The sequence below is a fragment of the Gorilla gorilla genome, chromosome 4, assembly GCF_029281585.2.
Source record: "Gorilla gorilla gorilla isolate KB3781 chromosome 4, NHGRI_mGorGor1-v2.1_pri, whole genome shotgun sequence".
Taxonomy (NCBI): domain Eukaryota; kingdom Metazoa; phylum Chordata; class Mammalia; order Primates; family Hominidae; genus Gorilla; species Gorilla gorilla.
In genome coordinates, this window is record NC_073228.2 from 165,505,344 (window position 1) to 165,523,834 (window position 18,491).

The 18,491-nt window shown below is 35.8% G+C and overlaps 1 protein-coding gene across 2 annotated transcripts; it reads left to right on the forward strand.

Annotated features, from left to right (window-relative positions):
* Window positions 1-767: 767 nt before the first annotated feature.
* GABRA6 (gamma-aminobutyric acid type A receptor subunit alpha6) lies at window positions 768-18,186 on the forward strand. Of its 2 annotated transcripts, none has more exons than XM_055387050.2 (9): window positions 768-1,524; window positions 1,727-1,845; window positions 2,497-2,564; window positions 4,511-4,731; window positions 4,816-4,898; window positions 5,124-5,342; window positions 5,763-5,915; window positions 7,507-7,766; window positions 17,091-18,186. In XM_055387050.2, exons 1-9 carry the CDS (start codon window positions 1,487-1,489, stop codon window positions 17,364-17,366), a joined length of 1,437 nt encoding a protein of 478 aa, XP_055243025.2. In that variant the 5' UTR covers window positions 768-1,486; the 3' UTR covers window positions 17,367-18,186. The 2 variants fall into 2 exon arrangements, with proteins under 2 accessions (XP_055243025.2, XP_004042993.3); XM_004042945.4 differs by having other exon boundaries at window positions 951-1,524; window positions 5,199-5,342.
* Window positions 18,187-18,491: the final 305 nt, after the last annotated feature.

The window sequence follows — 18,491 nt, forward strand, 5'->3', positions numbered from 1 at the left end:
TATGGAATATTCTATATTCTATGGAATAGATATTCTATATTCTATGGAATAGATATTCTATATTCTATGGAATAGATATTCTATATTCTATAGAATAGATATTCTATAGAATAGATGTTCTATATTCTATAGAATAGATGTTCTATAGAATAGATATTCGATATTCTATAGAATAGATATTCTATAGAATAGATATTCGATATTCTATAGAATAGATATTCTATAGAATAGATATTCGATATTCTATAGAATAGATATTCTATAGAATAGATATTCGATATTCTATAGAATAGATATTCGATATTCTATAGAATAGGTATTCGATATTCTATAGAATAGGTATTCTATATTCTATAGAATAGGTATACACACAGACATATATATTCACAATGCCTTTAAAAATTTTTTTATTTAATAAATTTTTTATTTAATAAATTTTTATTTAAAGAAAAGATTAAAACTTTAAGGCTTAAATGAACTTTTTTTGACTACAACTTCCTCCTAGCAGAACTGAGAATAGAATGCTGTTTCTTGGATTCAGACATTTTCCTTTCGACCTGTGGCAAGCCTGATAAAACAGTGCCAGAATCATCAACATTAACCACGTCTATAGATGCTTTATTTTTGCAACATTTCTGCATGAGCAGCCTTAACCTGCTATTTCTCAGGCATTGTCTCCTATAGGTGGCATTCAAGAAACTGACCAGGCCTCTAATGATAGCAGTAGATCCCACTTCTGTCTTAGCTTAAGATGACACACCTTTGACAAGAAGCGTCAGCAAAGTATCTTTAAAAAAATATTTAATCCACAGCAAGATGGCTGCGAGTTGTTCTGTTGTGTTACAAGTGCTGGTAAATAAATCATTAGCAATAATCTTTAAATACATAAGGGCGTGGCTGTAGCTAGTAATGCTGATGAAAATCAGAAAGGGAATCCAAGAGGGTCGCAATAGTGTTAGACTTTTTAAACAGTAAGAGCTGTGTAGGAATCCTTCTGTGAACCATAAAAATAATAAACGCTGAGCCTATTGGAACATAATCTCAATCAGCAAGATGCCAATGCTTTCCAGATTTCCTCACAGGGCCCTGCTAATTCCATGCCAAAACTGGCAGTGGATTTCTTCCTTCTAATCTCCCTTAATGCCTTATTCCATTATTGTCACTGCTCTCTGACCATGCACTGTCCCTTCAGACTCTCATTTCCCAACTGAGTCAGTCAGAGGAGCCTGGGTGTCTGCAGGACATAATCTAAGACCACAAACCACCTTGTTCCAAGTGAAAATAAGGAAACAAGAAAGAAGGGAGCCAGGGGAATCCTGCAAATTTTTAGGCAACCTCTTTATCTGTTGGATTACTGACTTGAGGCAAACAAGGAACAGAGATATGAAGGGTTTGAAAGATTTCTCCAGTTGATTGGCAGAGAAGAGCTGGCTAGCAGGGAGGACAACCCTAGGAGGGTGAATTCTGCATTTCAGTGCACTGCAGGATGGCGTCGTCTCTGCCCTGGCTGTGCATTATTCTGTGGTGAGTAAGATCCTTTTTCCTGATTTTTCTTTTTATCTCAGAGGAAAGGAAAAGTATACATCCATTGGGTGACTCCTATATCAAATCATGAAAGAGGCCAGAAGTGGTGTAGCATGTATTTGTAACAGGGTGGAATAGAGTAGATTAGACAAAACCTCTTTTCTGAGCCTGGAAGTAAGGATCATTGACTGTCTACACACAGGCTAGAAAATGCCCTAGGGAAACTCGAAGTTGAAGGCAACTTCTACTCAGAAAACGTCAGTCGGATCCTGGACAACTTGCTTGAAGGCTATGACAATCGGCTGCGGCCAGGATTTGGAGGTAAGAAGCTGCATCTTTGCTACACAAGCACCTGTAGTTTCCTTCCTCCGTTTCTGCCCTTTGAAGACCCAGAAGAGTCAGAAACTAGGTAGTGGGAAGGGGCAGGGGTACGGGAGAGAGACCATGTGTATGTTCCCATCCAGTCTCTGCCTCATCCACCATTAGTAGCCTTGTTCAAGTTATCTGAACTCTCTAAGCCTCATTTCCTAAATTGTAGTGTGGGTATATGATCAATGTTTGCCTCATAGAGTTGTATAAGTGCAAAATGAGATTATTCATGTAAAACAGTTTTCTTAGCACTTTCCCATTAAAGCCATCAATATACATTAGTTATTATCATTTTCTTTTTTTTATTATACTTTTAAGTTTTAGGGTACATGTGCACATTGTGCTTTATTATCATTTTCATTAGAACGAATCTAGCTTCTTTCATTCCTTAATGTTCTCCCAATTGACTAGAATAAATTCTAGATAAGGACACTGACGTGAGTTTTCAGAGTTGAGAGACCCAAGGATCCCCACTACTGGAATGCAATAGGACACATTGCAGATACTGGCTATGATAAGTAAGGGGTTTGGTGGTAGAGGGCTGAGATCAATCCCCTTAACATCAGTGGTGATAATTGTTTCATCCCTCTGGGCTAATTTCAGGTGCTGTCACTGAAGTCAAAACAGACATTTATGTGACCAGTTTTGGGCCCGTGTCAGATGTGGAGATGGTGAGTAAGTTCTAAGTGAGTTGGGTGTTTTCATTTCGGGGAGAAGAGTGGAGTCCCAAAACTAATGATAATGGGCATTGCCGCCAAGCTTGGCTCCAGATTCATGACACAATATGTGTATTCATGCTGGGAGGGCATGACCATTAGAGCGGATTACTGGCTTGATCTTCACATTTCACTAAGGGCTTGAACATTTTAAGCTGAGGGACTTTTTAAAATTATGTCCTCTCTTCCATCCACATACTATGTACTAATTCTTCCCTCCAAAGAGAAGAGATGTTCCCTTTTCTTTGTGAAGCTCCAGCAAATTTATTGGAGGAAGAAAAAAAACACACAGATCTTATTCCATATAAAAGTTTATTGAGTATGTCTATAAAACCTAAAGCATAATTGTCTTTTGTGGCAACATCATTATCAGTATATTTTAATAAAACTGTAAAGAGGTCATTTGGAAAGGCTCATGCTCTCCACCTTTTACATTGAGGATGGACCAGTAGGTGTTCTGGGGACTCTGTTCCAGGTACAGATGGCTGTAGCATTCATAAGAGGGTATTTATAGTAAGTAGCAATGCAAACTTGAACTCATCTTTTAGAACAAAGTGTATCATGGTATTCTTTTACGGTTCTCAGGTGGCATTTCTCTCTAAAACGGAAGTGTAAATATGAATGCTGAAGTAAACATAACTGTCTTTAAAGAGGTTCATCATTAGGTTTTTATTAGGGAAATGTAATTCTAAAGAAACAGTTATTGGAGACTTCTTCATTTTCTGCTTTTTTAAGTTGGCAAGAAAAGAAGATGTAAAGAAAGCAAAAAGGAAGGAGTAAAGGAAGAAGAGAAAGGGATATGGAGGAAAAGAAGGAAGAAATAAAATTGAAAGAAAAGGAAAGAGGGAGGAAGGGCTTTATTCAAGAGATGATTATCTTACTATATAAGGAGAAAGAAGAGTTAGCAATATTCAGAATCCTGAATTATTTTAGTATCATATTTTTCATTCGCGTTCTAAGCCACCCCAAGTATAAACAACTACAACAATTTGCTATTGAATTGTTGAAGTCTGAGTATACTTAGTGTTCTATCTTATGCTTGTGTCTGTTTTTACAGTTTACTTGTGCAATAGGTCCCTATTATATCATGAGTCATTATTGTATGGGTATATTGCTTGTCAAATTATATTTTTAAAATGTAATCACTGCTTGCCATAATAAGTTTCATAAAGGAATTTATATAGTAGGCAAAGCAATTATTGGCAATACTTTGATATAATTACAAGTTGTTATTTGTTATTGACTTTTGCAATAGCTCTTATTATAATTCTTAAACATTTTAATGTTATTTCATAAAAGCCACAGATTAATTCATAATTTTGATGATACATACTTAAATGATACCCTCTTTAGAATAGTCACAGTAACACTTGTTTATATGTTCCCTGAGAACAATATAAAATAATTTTGATGTGCAGCTATAGTGTGTTTATCAAGTAAGGTTTATCTATGTGTGGAATTTTACTGAATGGTACTCTGAAGCTCTGAGATACCTTTGAGGGTGAATGAGGTGCAAAGGGGAATAGTTAGTCTAACCGATGGTATAAAGGCCAGCTAGCACAAAGGCTAAACTAAATATTTCCATAATTTTTTTCTAGATTAAGGAGGACATATTGATAGATGGAAATATGGACGACTGGATAGATAAAGAGGAAGAATATTAAGGAAAGTCAAGGTGGAGGAGGGAAGTTTACATATCACAGCACTATCTTTTATAACAATGCAAACTTTCTGAGTTTGAGAATAATAATAACTGGCTAAAATTACAGCTTTGTGAGAAATTATTGCGATAAAAAGTTGCTTTATTGCTTAAGTTTTGAGATTGGGTGTATAGGCTAGTGAATAAACTATTCTTAGCAAACTATCTTTCCAGCCCGCACAAATATTTTATTTTCTCTTAGGAGTATACGATGGACGTTTTTTTCCGCCAGACCTGGACTGATGAGAGGTTGAAGTTTGGGGGGCCAACTGAGATTCTGAGTCTGAATAACTTGATGGTCAGTAAAATCTGGACGCCTGACACCTTTTTCAGAAATGGTAAAAAGTCCATTGCTCACAACATGACAACTCCTAATAAACTCTTCAGAATAATGCAGAACGGAACCATTTTATACACCATGAGGTGAGGTTTCTCCAATTCTATTTCCCCTGCCTAAATGATATGTCCATAATACTAACTCAGAACCGTTGATTTCAATGTTTCTAGGCTTACCATCAATGCTGACTGTCCCATGAGGCTGGTTAACTTTCCTATGGATGGGCATGCTTGTCCACTCAAGTTTGGGAGCTGTAAGTTACAACAGGCTTCTGAGAGTCAAATAATACATCCAAAATACATAATTACTTGGTTTTAGTTGATACTGGAAATCAAGGAAGAAATAGAATCATGACACTATCAGTGTGATTCTAGGAATATACTTAATCATTCTGTCAATCTCATAAATTGAGGCTTTAGTCATCAAGATTAAAGAAAATATTAAATGCAATCTATGTTTGTATTTCCTTTTTTTATAGACAATGTGCACTTTGAAGGAAAAAAAGACAACTCGTCAAATTCACTGCTATATTTAATTTGTTTCAAATATTTAGATGCTTATCCCAAAAGTGAAATCATATATACATGGAAAAAAGGACCACTTTACTCAGTAGAAGTCCCAGAAGAATCTTCAAGCCTTCTCCAGTATGATCTGATTGGACAAACAGTATCTAGTGAGACAATTAAATCTAACACAGGTAAGAATTTGACCAAAGGATGGAAATAATCCCTCAGGATGACTCCAGTGCACATTTTCCAAATATCTATTTCTTTTTCCTTTGTCTTAGCCATTCTCAGCTAAGCATGCTGTTTTGAAGTGATGAGTAGCTTTCCTTAAAACTGATCTTGCAACCAGGTGCATATAAAGATTTGTGTAATCTTGGAATAAGTAGTTTTTTTATGTATATGATATAAAGAACCCTACTGAAAACAATAAGTTGATGTGTCTCTTCGCTCTATCATCTGCTGATCAAGTAGCTTTCTCATATACTGAAATGTACCTTTGCTTGTTTTCTTCCAGTCAATGTTAATTTAAAAATTGTCAAGATTTATATTCAACTGCATTCTTTTTGCAGACTTTCAGCAGTAATAATACTGATCTATGTGTCTTCCAACAGGTGAATACGTTATAATGACAGTTTACTTCCACTTGCAAAGGAAGATGGGCTACTTCATGATACAGATATACACTCCTTGCATTATGACAGTCATTCTTTCCCAGGTGTCTTTCTGGATCAATAAGGAGTCCGTCCCAGCAAGAACTGTTTTTGGTATGTGTCACATTTTGTACTTCATGTACATTCATCCTCCACCTTTCATTGCTTGTGTATTTTGAGTAAATATTTACACTGGTGCACTTTTTCAATCCACAAAGAAAATAGGTTCCTGTCTCATCCAGACATATGTATCATGCAAAATCACTGTCATTATATCACAAGTTGTGTGATGAATCAACAAAAATTTTGTCTCAGTGAGAATTATGGCTGGTTTCCTATGACTTTCATGTGTCCTATTTGCAGTGCTTTATCTTGATTTTCTTTGTCATAACTGAGGAAAAGCAGAAAGTTAAAAACTGCATGTAAATCCGTGAAAGCAAAAGATTAAGGTATTGAACGCAGTAATACATAGGTTGTATACCCCTTTTATTAGGTTGAACCATATAAAATTGTCATTTCGTCAATTTTTTATGATTCAACCTACATATTTAGTTCCACTTATAGATAGAATCACTACTAATTTTAATAAAACAAAATTAAATAATAAGAAAAAGAGCTTCAACTGGAAACATCAGTGACACATTCCAGTGTTTTTCCTGGGTTTAATGATTATAAATTTAGTAGTCTCTAAGATAGACCTGAATTGAATAGAAATCATAAATCTTGATTTTTTAAAGTCGCTAAGTTAAAATAGATTTTTTGAAAATTACAAAAGAATGCCAACATAATGATGTTGACCATCAATATTATACATCTCCTAATAGTATAAATTCCCCAGGCCATAGTTCAAGAAGGAAAACTGCCAGCAAGTGATAAATTTTATCTTCTAATGAGTAAATATTATACCTTAAAATCTAGCTAGAAATACAAACAAATTAGGTAACCTAAATTTATGCTAATATTTATACCATATTTATTTACTAACTATCATTTAATATGTTAGCTGGTAAAATTGGTCTGAAATTCAAGTCTTTTTTCTTTTTCTTTCTTTCTTTCTTTTCTTTTCTTTTTTTTTTTTTTTTTGAGACGGAGTCTCCGTCTGTCGCACAGGCTGGAGTGCAGTGGCGGAATCTCGGCTCACTGCAAGCTCCGCCTCCGGGGTTCACGCCATTCTCCTGCCTCAGCCTCCGGAGTAGCTGGGACTACAGGTGCCCGCCACCAAGCCAGGCTAATTTTTTGTGTTTTTAGTAGAGACGGGGTTTCACCGTGTTAGCCAGGATAGAATGGTCTCGATCTCCTGACCTCGTGATCCGCCCGCCTCGGCCTCCCAAACTGCTGGGATTACAGGTGTGAGCCACCGCGCTCGGCCTCAAGTTTTTTTTTTCTTAAGTGGTAATAATTTGTTACAAGTTCTCTCAAGCCCTAAACAACTAGAACTATTTATGACTTAAATTTTACAATAACTAGTTCAATTCAGCAAACTCAAAATTTTTTGAGCAGTTATAATGTATGTCACTTCACTAAATACTGAAAGATTCAGAAATGATAATACTAATAATTATGAACAATTATAATACAAAACATATTTTTAAAAATTGCTTTGCCTTGGTAGAGTTTTTTATCTTCTCCTCTGACACATTCTCATTTGATTTTGCCATAGGATTCCCAGTACTAATATTACATTTCCTATTCTTTTTTATTTTAGGGATCACCACTGTTTTAACTATGACCACTTTGAGCATCAGTGCCCGGCACTCTTTGCCAAAAGTGTCATATGCCACTGCCATGGATTGGTTCATAGCTGTTTGCTTTGCTTTCGTCTTCTCTGCTCTTATCGAGTTCGCAGCTGTCAACTACTTTACCAATCTTCAGACACAGAAGGCCAAAAGGAAGGCACAGATTGCAGCCCCACCCACAGTGACAATATCAAAAGCTACTGAACCTTTGGAAGCTGAGATTGTTTTGGTAATTGTTTACTTTTTCTATCATTACCTACCGTAGGAAAAAGCAGCCTAAATAGTGATCAGAAACAACGAAAGTGTCCAAAAGTAATGTGAGTTGAGCACAGGTTACATAACTATAGTTTCAAGAGCAAGGCCAGTTTCTGTTCCAACTTCACAGAGAAAAGCTATGGAACAATCCTTCATTTATCTTTGCTGTAAACTTTGGGCATTCTTCTTTCATCATCCTCACTTATACTGGCAGATTCCAGGCTCTCAGAGAAGACTAGAAAATTCTAAGCCTTTAGATGTTTCTTTTGAACAAAATCACTTGTACCAACTAGGGGGGAAAAAGTAAAAAAAAAAAAAAAAAAAGGTTTTTTCTAATGAGGTTTCAGAGTGCAGGAAAGAAACAAGGACTTCTATGGAATGGACAATTTTTGTTATAAATCGGCTTGCTGCTTTATTTCAAGAGGGCAAGGCATCTGTGAATAATGAATAATAGATTCTCTGAATGTTGAGTCATAACCCAAGAATTTGACTCATATTAAAACATTTTCATATTCACATTTGTATATTAAATATATGTATATCAATGAGTTTATAGTCAATGGCTTACATTCAGTGAGAAATAGTTATAAATTTTTGTTAAATTTGCTGTGGCTAAGCTCTGGTCCCCAGAGGTTTTTGAATAAGAAACAAATGGTAACATTAATATTTCAAGGGCCATTAATATGTCCCCAGATTTCAATTTTGCATAAAAGTAAATTATAACAACAATTAAGCTGAACATACTTATTTTAATGGATAATAAAACTGATTGACAGGCATAAATTTTTATTTTAATACAAATCTTAAAGAGTAGCTGTTAGAAGAGGAATATTTTGCTCTGTGAATTCAAGTAAGGCAGACACTTTGAACTGAAAATTTTTTTACAACTGATCCATTCTAGTAAGCATTTCCATATCTGAAAACTACACGCAGCCCAGTAATCCTCAGTTTAACTTTATGATAAAAGTTTTAAAGCGATTTGTTTTTTACTTTTCAGAATCTGTGGCACTTGTTGACTGAAAAGGTGATCATTTTCTTATTGACATTTTGTCTTTGATAAACTAAGAAACTTGCTTGAGAATTTATATTTTCTCCAAGAAATGAGAGGTCATCCCCATAATATGTAGAAATATATAATTTAAGGATTTTTTATTAGCCCTTATTTAAAAAAATAAAGAAAAAAGAAAAAAATGCCATTCAGTGATCCAGTTTAATTACCTTCTTTTACAAGTGAAAAACACAGTCTAGAAGAGGGAAAATATTAGTTTCTAGTTGGTAGAAAATCTAGGAATTGATTCAAAAACTTTGTATAAGCCGAGTGCGGTGGCTCACACCTGTCATCCCAGCATTTTGGGAGGCTGAGTTGGGAGGATCACCTGAAGCCAGGAGTTAAAAATCAGAATGGGCAACATAGCAGGCTGACCCCCATATCTGCAAAAAAAAAAAAAAAAAAAAAAAAAAATTGCTCTGTGGTGGTGGCATATGCTTGCAGTTCTAGCTATTCAGGGAACTGAGGCAAGAAGATGGCTTGCATGCAGGATTTTGAAGTTACAGTGAGCCATGATCACGCCGCTGAACTCCATCTTGGGTGACATATTTAGATACTGTCTTTGTAATAGTAATAATAATAATCAGAAGAAGAAGAAGAACCTCTGAAATCCACAATATTACAGAGACTGAGGCCACCCTTCCCAAGAATTCCCTAAAGACTGAAATATGCCAGGGTGCATACCACAGGTTAAAACATTTTAAGGATATAGTTGAGTCCCAAAATTCTTCCTTTGACTTAATAATATATTCTTTATGTATTTGTAGTTTGAAAGGTTACCAAAATATAAATTTTCTAAGAAAATATCCTAGTCTGCAGACTTGCTTCACAATGTTAAAACCATTTTTTGTCATGATAAATTCCAAATGTTTCTGAGAATTTTTTCATATTAGTAGAAATAAGTGATTCTGTTACAAGATATCTGTATGCATATAAGTATATAATCTATATATTGTCCATAGGTCATATACATATTAATATATGTCTATAAATGAAAAAAGTGCTTATCAGGATTCAGCTTACCAGTTTCTTATTTGAGTAAAGTAGTAAAAGTGAAAAAAAAAAAAGATGGTCAAAAACAGAAAAAAAATGGATCTATTTTGAATATGCTCATAGATCAGATATTGAAATAAAAACAAAGACCAATTTTTTTGCTTTACCTTTTTTGAAATATGCAGTACTGAGAAGAGGATGATTTCAAATCCTTGGAGAAAACGTAATCACCCCCTCAGGCTATTACTTTAAAGATATAATTTATTAATTTAAGATGGAATTTAAGATCTCAGGTTTTGATAAAAACTGTCTCCTATAAACCTAAAATAGTAACATATAATGAGTAGGTCCTCTGGGAAGCTAGATTTTGAAAAATGGTATGTAAATTATCTCCAAGTACTTTTTTCCTGCAGGTAGCATTTATTTTTTTCTTGTGAAAAATTATATTTCTGAACCTGGTTTTACTTAAAATGTTTTAAAGCAACACATAGGGAAATTTTGATTCTAAAAGGCTGAAGTGTAAAAATAAACATAAAAACAAAAATGACCAAATCAAACAATGTAAACCTTGAAGGTATCAAAACTAAATATAGGTGATTACATAGGACATTTGCATTACATTTGTTCGTGTCAAACCTTGGCAAGTTGTCTTATATGATATAGAGGAACAAACATAAATTACACATTTGCAATTTATACTACACAATGGTATATTTTGATTGCAAGACATTTTCTCCCAAATACCATGACATTTAAAAATATCTATTCAGTTGTAATCAAAACAACATTATTTGAATAAGTTTGACATTGAAACAGCAAACTAATGTGGTGAAGTTGAAATGAAATTAAGTGCTTCGATATTTCATGTGATTCTATGTTGTATATTTTAATATGTTCATTGCTTTTCACTAGAAACTACTTACAGTGAATGTGGGTAAAAATGTATTCATTTTATCACTTTGATTCTGACCTTAAAACATAATAGTAATGGAGAAACTCAAGCATTTAAAATCTAGATCTCAAACCCAAAAAGGCACCTTAAAGCTAAATCTTCAGAAATGCTCTATAGACTAATTATCTTTCTGTTTTTAAGACATATGGAATTGGATATTTTATTTTTTATTATTTATTTCTCAAAATTGTCAACAGTGTTTTTCCCGCTTATATGGTGATTTTTTCTTATTGTTTTTATCTAGCATTCTACCTTAACATTAGAGAGTTACTTATGTCTTCATGAGTTTCAGAGCCTATTAACATGTCTTGGAGTATACCTGTACCTATACTGTGTGTAAGACCAACTTTGGTCCTTGATTTGTTTTTGCGTAGTTTGCTAGTTTCCTTGTTATTTCAAAGGCCTAAGCCCTTATCACTATGTTCCTGACAGTCAATCACTCATCCATTCCATCTGCAATCCTTTGAGCAGTGTCATTACTCTCAATGTAGCTTCTCTTCTTTACATGGGTGTGATGCCTTTTGTAAATTATATAACATAAAATTAACCAAAATTTCATTAGTCAGGACAATTACTACATTTATGTTGATTGCCTTATTTATTCATTTCTTTTTTTTCTTTCCATCTGGCATCTATTTATTGACTATTTATGCATTCGTTGAATTATTCATACCATATATATTTGATAAGTGCCTTTATGTGCCAGGCCTTTTGTAGAGTGCTGAGGATATATTAGTGAGTGATATCAGAGGGCCTCTTCCCTCGTGGAGCTTCTTGTCCAGCAGGAAGTGAGAGAGATCAATGAGCCTTAATAACACCTTGGAATAAAGTCCGTCATCAGAGATGTATAGTGAGCTGCAGAAGAGCCATGCAAAAGTGTCTAACTCAGTCTGGAGAGGTTTTCATCTCTAGCAGAGTGATGTCTAAGCTAAGAACAAAAAAGAAATTAGCCTGGCTCTGTGCTAGAAACTCTAAGCCAGTTGCTACAAACTTGGGCATAGAGAGGGAAATAAGATATATACCCTTCCTGTGCTCCTTTTTAAGGTGGTAAGGTGCACTGGGCCGTTACCATGCTGCTTTCATCCATGTAGAGAGATGTGAAGAATAGAATACTGAAAGGCTTACCTTGCCTACTCCAAATATTGCACAGATTTTTTTTTTTTTTTTTTTTTTTGAAACGGAGTCTTGCTCTGTCGCCCAGGCTGGAGCAGATTTTTTTTGAGTACTGTCATTCCTCCCTACAATTAAGGACTGAATTAAGACCATTAAAGACTCTATGTGCCAGAAAGATCACAGTGCCCTTCTTGGTTGTGCCATTGTATGATTTATGGGGAAGGCAGGATGGATTAGACGAGGGTTGTAGGTGGTTAGCCCCTTCCCCATACCTTCTATCAAATCCCCACCCAATACTTTATTATGAACCCTCCAAACATTCTGATATGTTTTCTAGACATGTTCCCTAGCACCGTGGATCAATTATTCAATATAGTGCTGCCAATAAGCTGTGTGTCTGTAGAAATTCTGGAGTTGTGTCTGTTTTCAACTCTACCAGCTGAAACACAAACACAGGAAAACCCAACAGAGTTCTAATTTTCCCCATAACGATTAATATGATGACTTTTGCAAACTATCAATACTAAGTGTTTTCCAAAAAGTATTTTCTCTCATTTGTGTTGTCCCTCTTTGCTCTTTCTAAAAACAAATGCTTGGTTTATCCCTTCAGTAAGGCAGCCCTGGTTAGAATATCGTTTTAAATGGTGGGGGTGATAGGTTACCTCTCAGACCTACTGAGACTCATTGAATTACATATAAAAATCTGTCTAAATACTTCCTAAACATCTTTTCCCTCTATCAAATAGTTGATTGTCATAAAGTCCAGTTTGACTTAAAGTACCTTTGCAATATGACATTACTTGAAACAAAGCAGTGCTCTATAAATACCTAAAGCAGGATGGCACTCAGCAGCAGGGGAGCCCTGCAAAAATTCAAAACCACAGGCGTTCCACTCAAAACAGTGACAGCCCCAAGCTGAGCCCTCATCTGGACTCTGACAAAAGCCTATTTTACCATCAGCTGAAGCTGGTATGCTTACAATAGAGCAGGAAGGGACTGAAGCAAACCTGTAGCTTAAACGGCTCACAAAATTTGCTTTCTTTTCATTTCAGAAATTCAGCGTGTTCCTTCTAAACTGATGTCCAATCTCCTTGTTCTGTCAATTGCCAGTTATTTAGCAGCTGATTATCCAGATGTAGAGTAGCGAGGCCTCTCGCATTTCCTTTAGCCTATCATATTTGCTGCCTGTAGAAATTTCCCCAATCACTCCCGGGCAGTGGGACACTTATGAATCTAAGCCAGTGATTTCCTATGGGGAGCTATTTCCCCCAAGAGACATTGGGCAATGTCTGGAGATACAACTTGAGGTGGAGGTGGCTAATGGTATCATGTTGGTAGAGGCCAGGGATGCTGCTCTACATCCCAGGACACAGAGGATGGTCCTCCATAACAAAGAGTGATTGGCCCCAAAAGATCAGTAGTTCTGAGCTTCAGACACTGTGCCCAAAACGCTAAAGCTGATAGGAAGAATAGCATAATAATTGTTAAGAGTGCGGTCTGTGGCATCAGAGGGAAATTGAATTCAGGTCCTGCCACTCATTACCTTTGTGAGCTTCCTGCTTAAGCCTCCGTTTGCTCATCTATCAAATGAAGATAATATGACATTGTGGATTTTTTGAAGAAATTCGTGAAATAATATTTGAAAATTGCCTTGTAATGCTAGTCAACAATAAACATTTAGAACCGGTACTCATAATGTAATATAAAACTGCATTAAAATACAATGTAACATAATCATAAAACTTTTCATCCCCCTCTTTGCCTACTTCCTCCAACAAATCTTGGGAAATGTTTAGATTTTTTTCATTTGTTGATTCGGCATTTGTTTATCAAAGCAATACTGTGTTTTAAATACTTGCTAGGCACTGTGGAATGCTCATACATATGAATAATGTGCCTTCTACCATTAAAGAGTTTCCATGCTAGGAAAGGAGATAAGCCACAACAAAAATAATTTTACCTACAAAACAGAAAATAATAATATCTACAAGAGTCATAATAACTAGGCAGAAAAATGCATAAGGCTGGAGAAATCAGTGATGGCAGGTGTTGATGAGTTTGGTAGCAAAAGATATGAGGGAAAGATAAAAATCGGTGGCAGGTGGATGTTATTTCAGACAAAGAAGAAATAAAGATAGGTGAGTGGTGAGAATGAGAAGCAGACATATTTTGAAAATGATTTAAAAAATAGATATAGCTAAGATTCCTGAGCAAAAAATATATGTACATATGTATATGTGTATATATATACACATATATATGTTTGTGTATATATCTTTAAATCATGCCTTTTTCTTAAATTCTTAAAAACATAGGAAAAAAGTTACTTGTTAAGTAATATTTGTCCCTACCTTCACAGATAGAAACTTGAAGCTGAGAGAGAATTAGAGCCTATGGCACCTAGGAGGTGTTTAAATTATATTGCACCCAATTAGTAGCTATGAAACTGTAATCTAGGGATTTCCAACTCTCCTCGTTCTCTTAACTCCTAGAAAACGCTCCACAGAGATTGTTTGGGGAAGTAGATGAGGAAAAAGGGAATGCTAATGTAGGAAATCTTTAATTTCAATATAATTTAATTTTAATTTTTTAATTTAGGTAAAATTACAATATCCATTTTACCATAAATTTTTTGTGGTGTTTGGTTCTGAATGGTACTTCTGACGTCTGGACCATAATTATTTGGGAATCCTCATTCAGTCTTTTGTGACATTGTGACAATGCACAGATTCACAAATGACTGCCCCCGCCACATCTCTAAAAAACGGGGAGAATAAGCAAGGCTTTACATTTTTATGGTATTTAATGTTTTATAGTCACTGCTTTATTCCAAACAACTAGGCATGTCTTCCCTCTTTCTACCTAAAATAGAAAGAAAAACATGTTTCAGACAGATAATGCATGCTGTTAAAAGTCAAAATGAGTGTAGAAAGAAAATCTGCTCTGAAGGCTGGCTTCTTTCTACTCTATCATGATTCTCATAAATGTTTGCTAGAGGAAAGTATTTTAGTGTTCCATATGTGGGAGGAGGATGGCTCTTTTTAGAGGGTGAAACAGTGACACCTTTTGCTTTTTCAGGTAGAGAATATTTTAATACTATATTTAATAGGTGAAAATTTACAGTCTGAGAAACATGATAGAAAATTCTTGAAAAATGGTTCTGTGTTCTCTAGGAGAGGCAGCATGCACTGAGACAGTTACTCAGCTTCTATCCGCACACAGCCTGGTGATCCTGGGCATAGTAGTCCTCAGCTGTCATCTTTTTTTTTTTTTTTTTTTTTTTTTAATGGAGTCTTGCTCTGTCCCCAGCCACCATACCGGCTAATTTTTGTATTTCTAATAGAGACGGGGTTTCACCATGTTGGCCAGGCTGGTCTTGAACTCCTGACCTTGTGATCCACCCACCTCGGCCTCCCAAAGCTGGGATTACAAGCGTCAGCCACCATGCACGGCCCATCTATTTTTAATAGAAAGTTTCCCTCATCTCCTCTTCAAGAGCAGTATACTAGCCCTTCTAGTATCTTAAACTCTCTTCTACCTCTAAGACCTATGACTAATTTAATTCTGTCCAGAGTACCACAGTACTGGGCCAATAGATAATAAGAAAGATAGCCCTTGCTTGGAATTCACTGTGGTTTTTTCAAATCACATCTTGACTACACCATTTGTTTTTGCTTTTGGTAAAGAAACACATTTCTCCGTGGCCCCTAAAAACAGTGAATTTAAGCTCTCTGCAATAACTATTATTATTTAGATACCCAGTAAGTTTCATGGCAAATCAAACAGCAAAATCAAGAGGGGAATATAGAAAAGAAGTTTTGGGAGTTGTTGTCCCTTTAGTCCAAATGTCACCACATCGGCAGGTCATTTTGGTCCTGTGGCTCAACCAGCACAGGGGAGGAAGCTGTCTTATACTGTTGCCGCAGTGTTGCTGGCTAAAGCCACGGGAGTTTGCCCACGTGGGTCACATACCCTGCCAGGCAGCAAAGTGGTGATTTTGCTGCCAGCAAGGAAACAAGGCCATTTTACAATATCAGGGGTAATGCACAGCAAGTGTTTGAAGGCAGAGGCCCAGCAAAGACAAGCTAGCCACAAGGAGGGTGTTTGTTACAGGATGCAGACAAGAAAAGATAGGAACCAGAGGACGGCCCCCTAGACACCAACGGCATGAAAGGAATCTAAATCAAACAGAATCAGAGTCTCTGAACTAGGCCCAATACTTTAGAATAAAGATGAGAAAAATTTTGGAATGAAACAGGCACTGAAATGGACCACTGGAGTTTATTGCTAGCCCTGCCATCATGGAGAAGGCATTTCCCCCATCTGGACCCTAGCCTCACTTGCCAGTGATTGTGTTAAACATCCCATTCAAGACTATAGTTGATTGTGTCATGATTTCAGTGAGACAGGAGGTTTAGTGATAGAAAGGAGCATATAACAAATCTGAGTTTAGTAAATGAATCATTTTTAGTGACTGAAGATAGAGAAAGACCAGTTAGAAAGTTCTGAGTGGGAAGTAAGGAGGGTACGATATAGAAATTCTGAGCTAAGAGGCAGGTATATTTCAAGGTATGAACAGTCATCCTACTCAATGTAAGGATATTTATTCTTTGTCACTGGCCTTTGGCATACATAGGCTAATTTTATTTATTTTTTAAATCCTTAAATCATAACTGATTCAAGCTTATGAGTGTGCAAAGATGTGAATGTAGGCTGGGAATGTGTACAGAAGAATGGCGTTAATAAACCAGGCTGTAATTTTTTTGTACTAATTGTCCACATATTCCAAATTGGAATTCACCCCTCCTCCCAATACACACTATTGCCCAAACCCATTGCCCTACAGACTAATGCACAACCAGGAGTGGCTATGCCTCTGCAACCTGGCTCGTCTTTCCCTAAGGATACAATGCTTACCGTAGTTCTATGACATGAAACATGCTTTGTGTTGTTTGCTGATGTATTGAGTAATAGAATGTCAGATGGAAGCAAGTAAATTATTTTACAATGTATTTTAAGCCTTACTTGGAAAAGTAACACCAACAAATACTATTAAGAATTCATTGATGTTTGACCTTACATAGAAAGTAAGTCTTCAATAAATATTTGTCAATGGTGAAAGAGTGAATAAATAAGCAATTAAGCAATATCTATTCTTTCATTTGGGCTTAATATTTGTCTTTTTTCCACAGCATCCTGACTCCAAATATCATCTGAAGAAAAGGATCACTTCTCTGTCTTTGCCAATAGTTACATCTTCCAAGGCCAATAAAGTGCTCACGAGAGCGCCCATCTTACAATCAACACCTGTCACGCCCCCACCACTCTCGCCAGCCTTTGGAGACACCAGTAAAATAGACCAGTATTCTCGAATTCTCTTCCCAGTTGCATTTGCAGGATTCAACCTTGTGTACTGGGTAGTTTATCTTTCCAAAGATACAATGGAAGTGAGTAGCAGTGTTGAATAGCTTGCGGCCAGGACAACCTGAATTCTATAAGTTCTTGTTTTCTGTTTCCTATGTTTTCTTAAAAAATAGCATTGAGACTTGTGTAGATGCTTCTCAGAAGATGAAATCACATTGGAAATCTGTAACGCAGCTTCAGTAAGCATGTGTGGGCAAAAAAGCAATAATCCTACTCCTCAAAATAGAAAGTTGAAGACTGCTGAAAAATATGACTTTTCTGTATGTTAGAGAAAAACTTTATGAGGATGAAATGGGTTCAAGATGAATTTGTCAACCTTTGTCTTCCATTGTTCAGTATTTTTAATTGTCACTGTGAATAACATTTACCACAAGGCAGATAAAATAAGAAATGCTGACACTTCCAAAGGTTGCCTTAAAATATGTTTATTTTGGCTTAGTTCCCGAGAGAGCAAAATATAAATACAGTCTAAATATTTATCAGTAGGTTAATACCAGCATGTTGGAGGCCTTTATGCTAGTAAAATGGCTTTCAGTGGCATTGTAAAGCCTACATTGAGCTTAGCCATTTGTTTTTAACCTCGCTGTGCTCTTTTACCTCAATAAAATGTGGTGTTTGTATACATATAAATTATACATAGCTCATAAATTATGTATGCATATGTACATAGCTGTAGTTGGACTAAAATTCAGTGTGTTTTATCCTACTAAATTCTCCTTTTAAAATAATACACTTACCATAATTCTATGAGGTTGTAGAAAAAAGTACTCATTATAAGGAAGCTTTGTATATTATGACTATGGTTATCTCTTGTGTTTTCCACATTTCCAATGATAACACTAAATAAAACAACAATAAACATGGTTCTCTGGATCTGTTTCATGCAACTAGAGAGAGACTTTCTTTAGCTGTGAAGAAGTGAAGTGGTTACCTCTACCCCAATGTTATTGCCCCTGGTGAGAGGTAGGAGAAATGGGACAACCAGGCTCAGTTACCTAGTGCTTATAAAAGATTTGAATTTATATTCAAATAGTTAATCTTTCCTCTTTTCCTGCTCAATCAACAATGAAAAACGAATAAGACTACTCTTCTCCCTTTCCATTACTCCCGTTCTTTCCTGATGCTTCACTCTAGCAGTATTTCTCCCACACAGAATTCTTATAGGGAAG

Excerpts from the sequence above, each read along its gene's own strand:
- GABRA6 (XM_055387050.2), top strand. The coding sequence starts at position 1,487 with ATGGCGTCGTCTCTGCCCTGGCTGTGCATTATTCTGTG. Across the intron at positions 4,732-4,815 it reads ACCATTTTATACACCATGAG|GCTTACCATCAATGCTGACT; the intron begins GTGAGGTTTCTC and ends CAATGTTTCTAG. Across the intron at positions 5,343-5,762 it reads GACAATTAAATCTAACACAG|GTGAATACGTTATAATGACA; the intron begins GTAAGAATTTGA and ends GTCTTCCAACAG.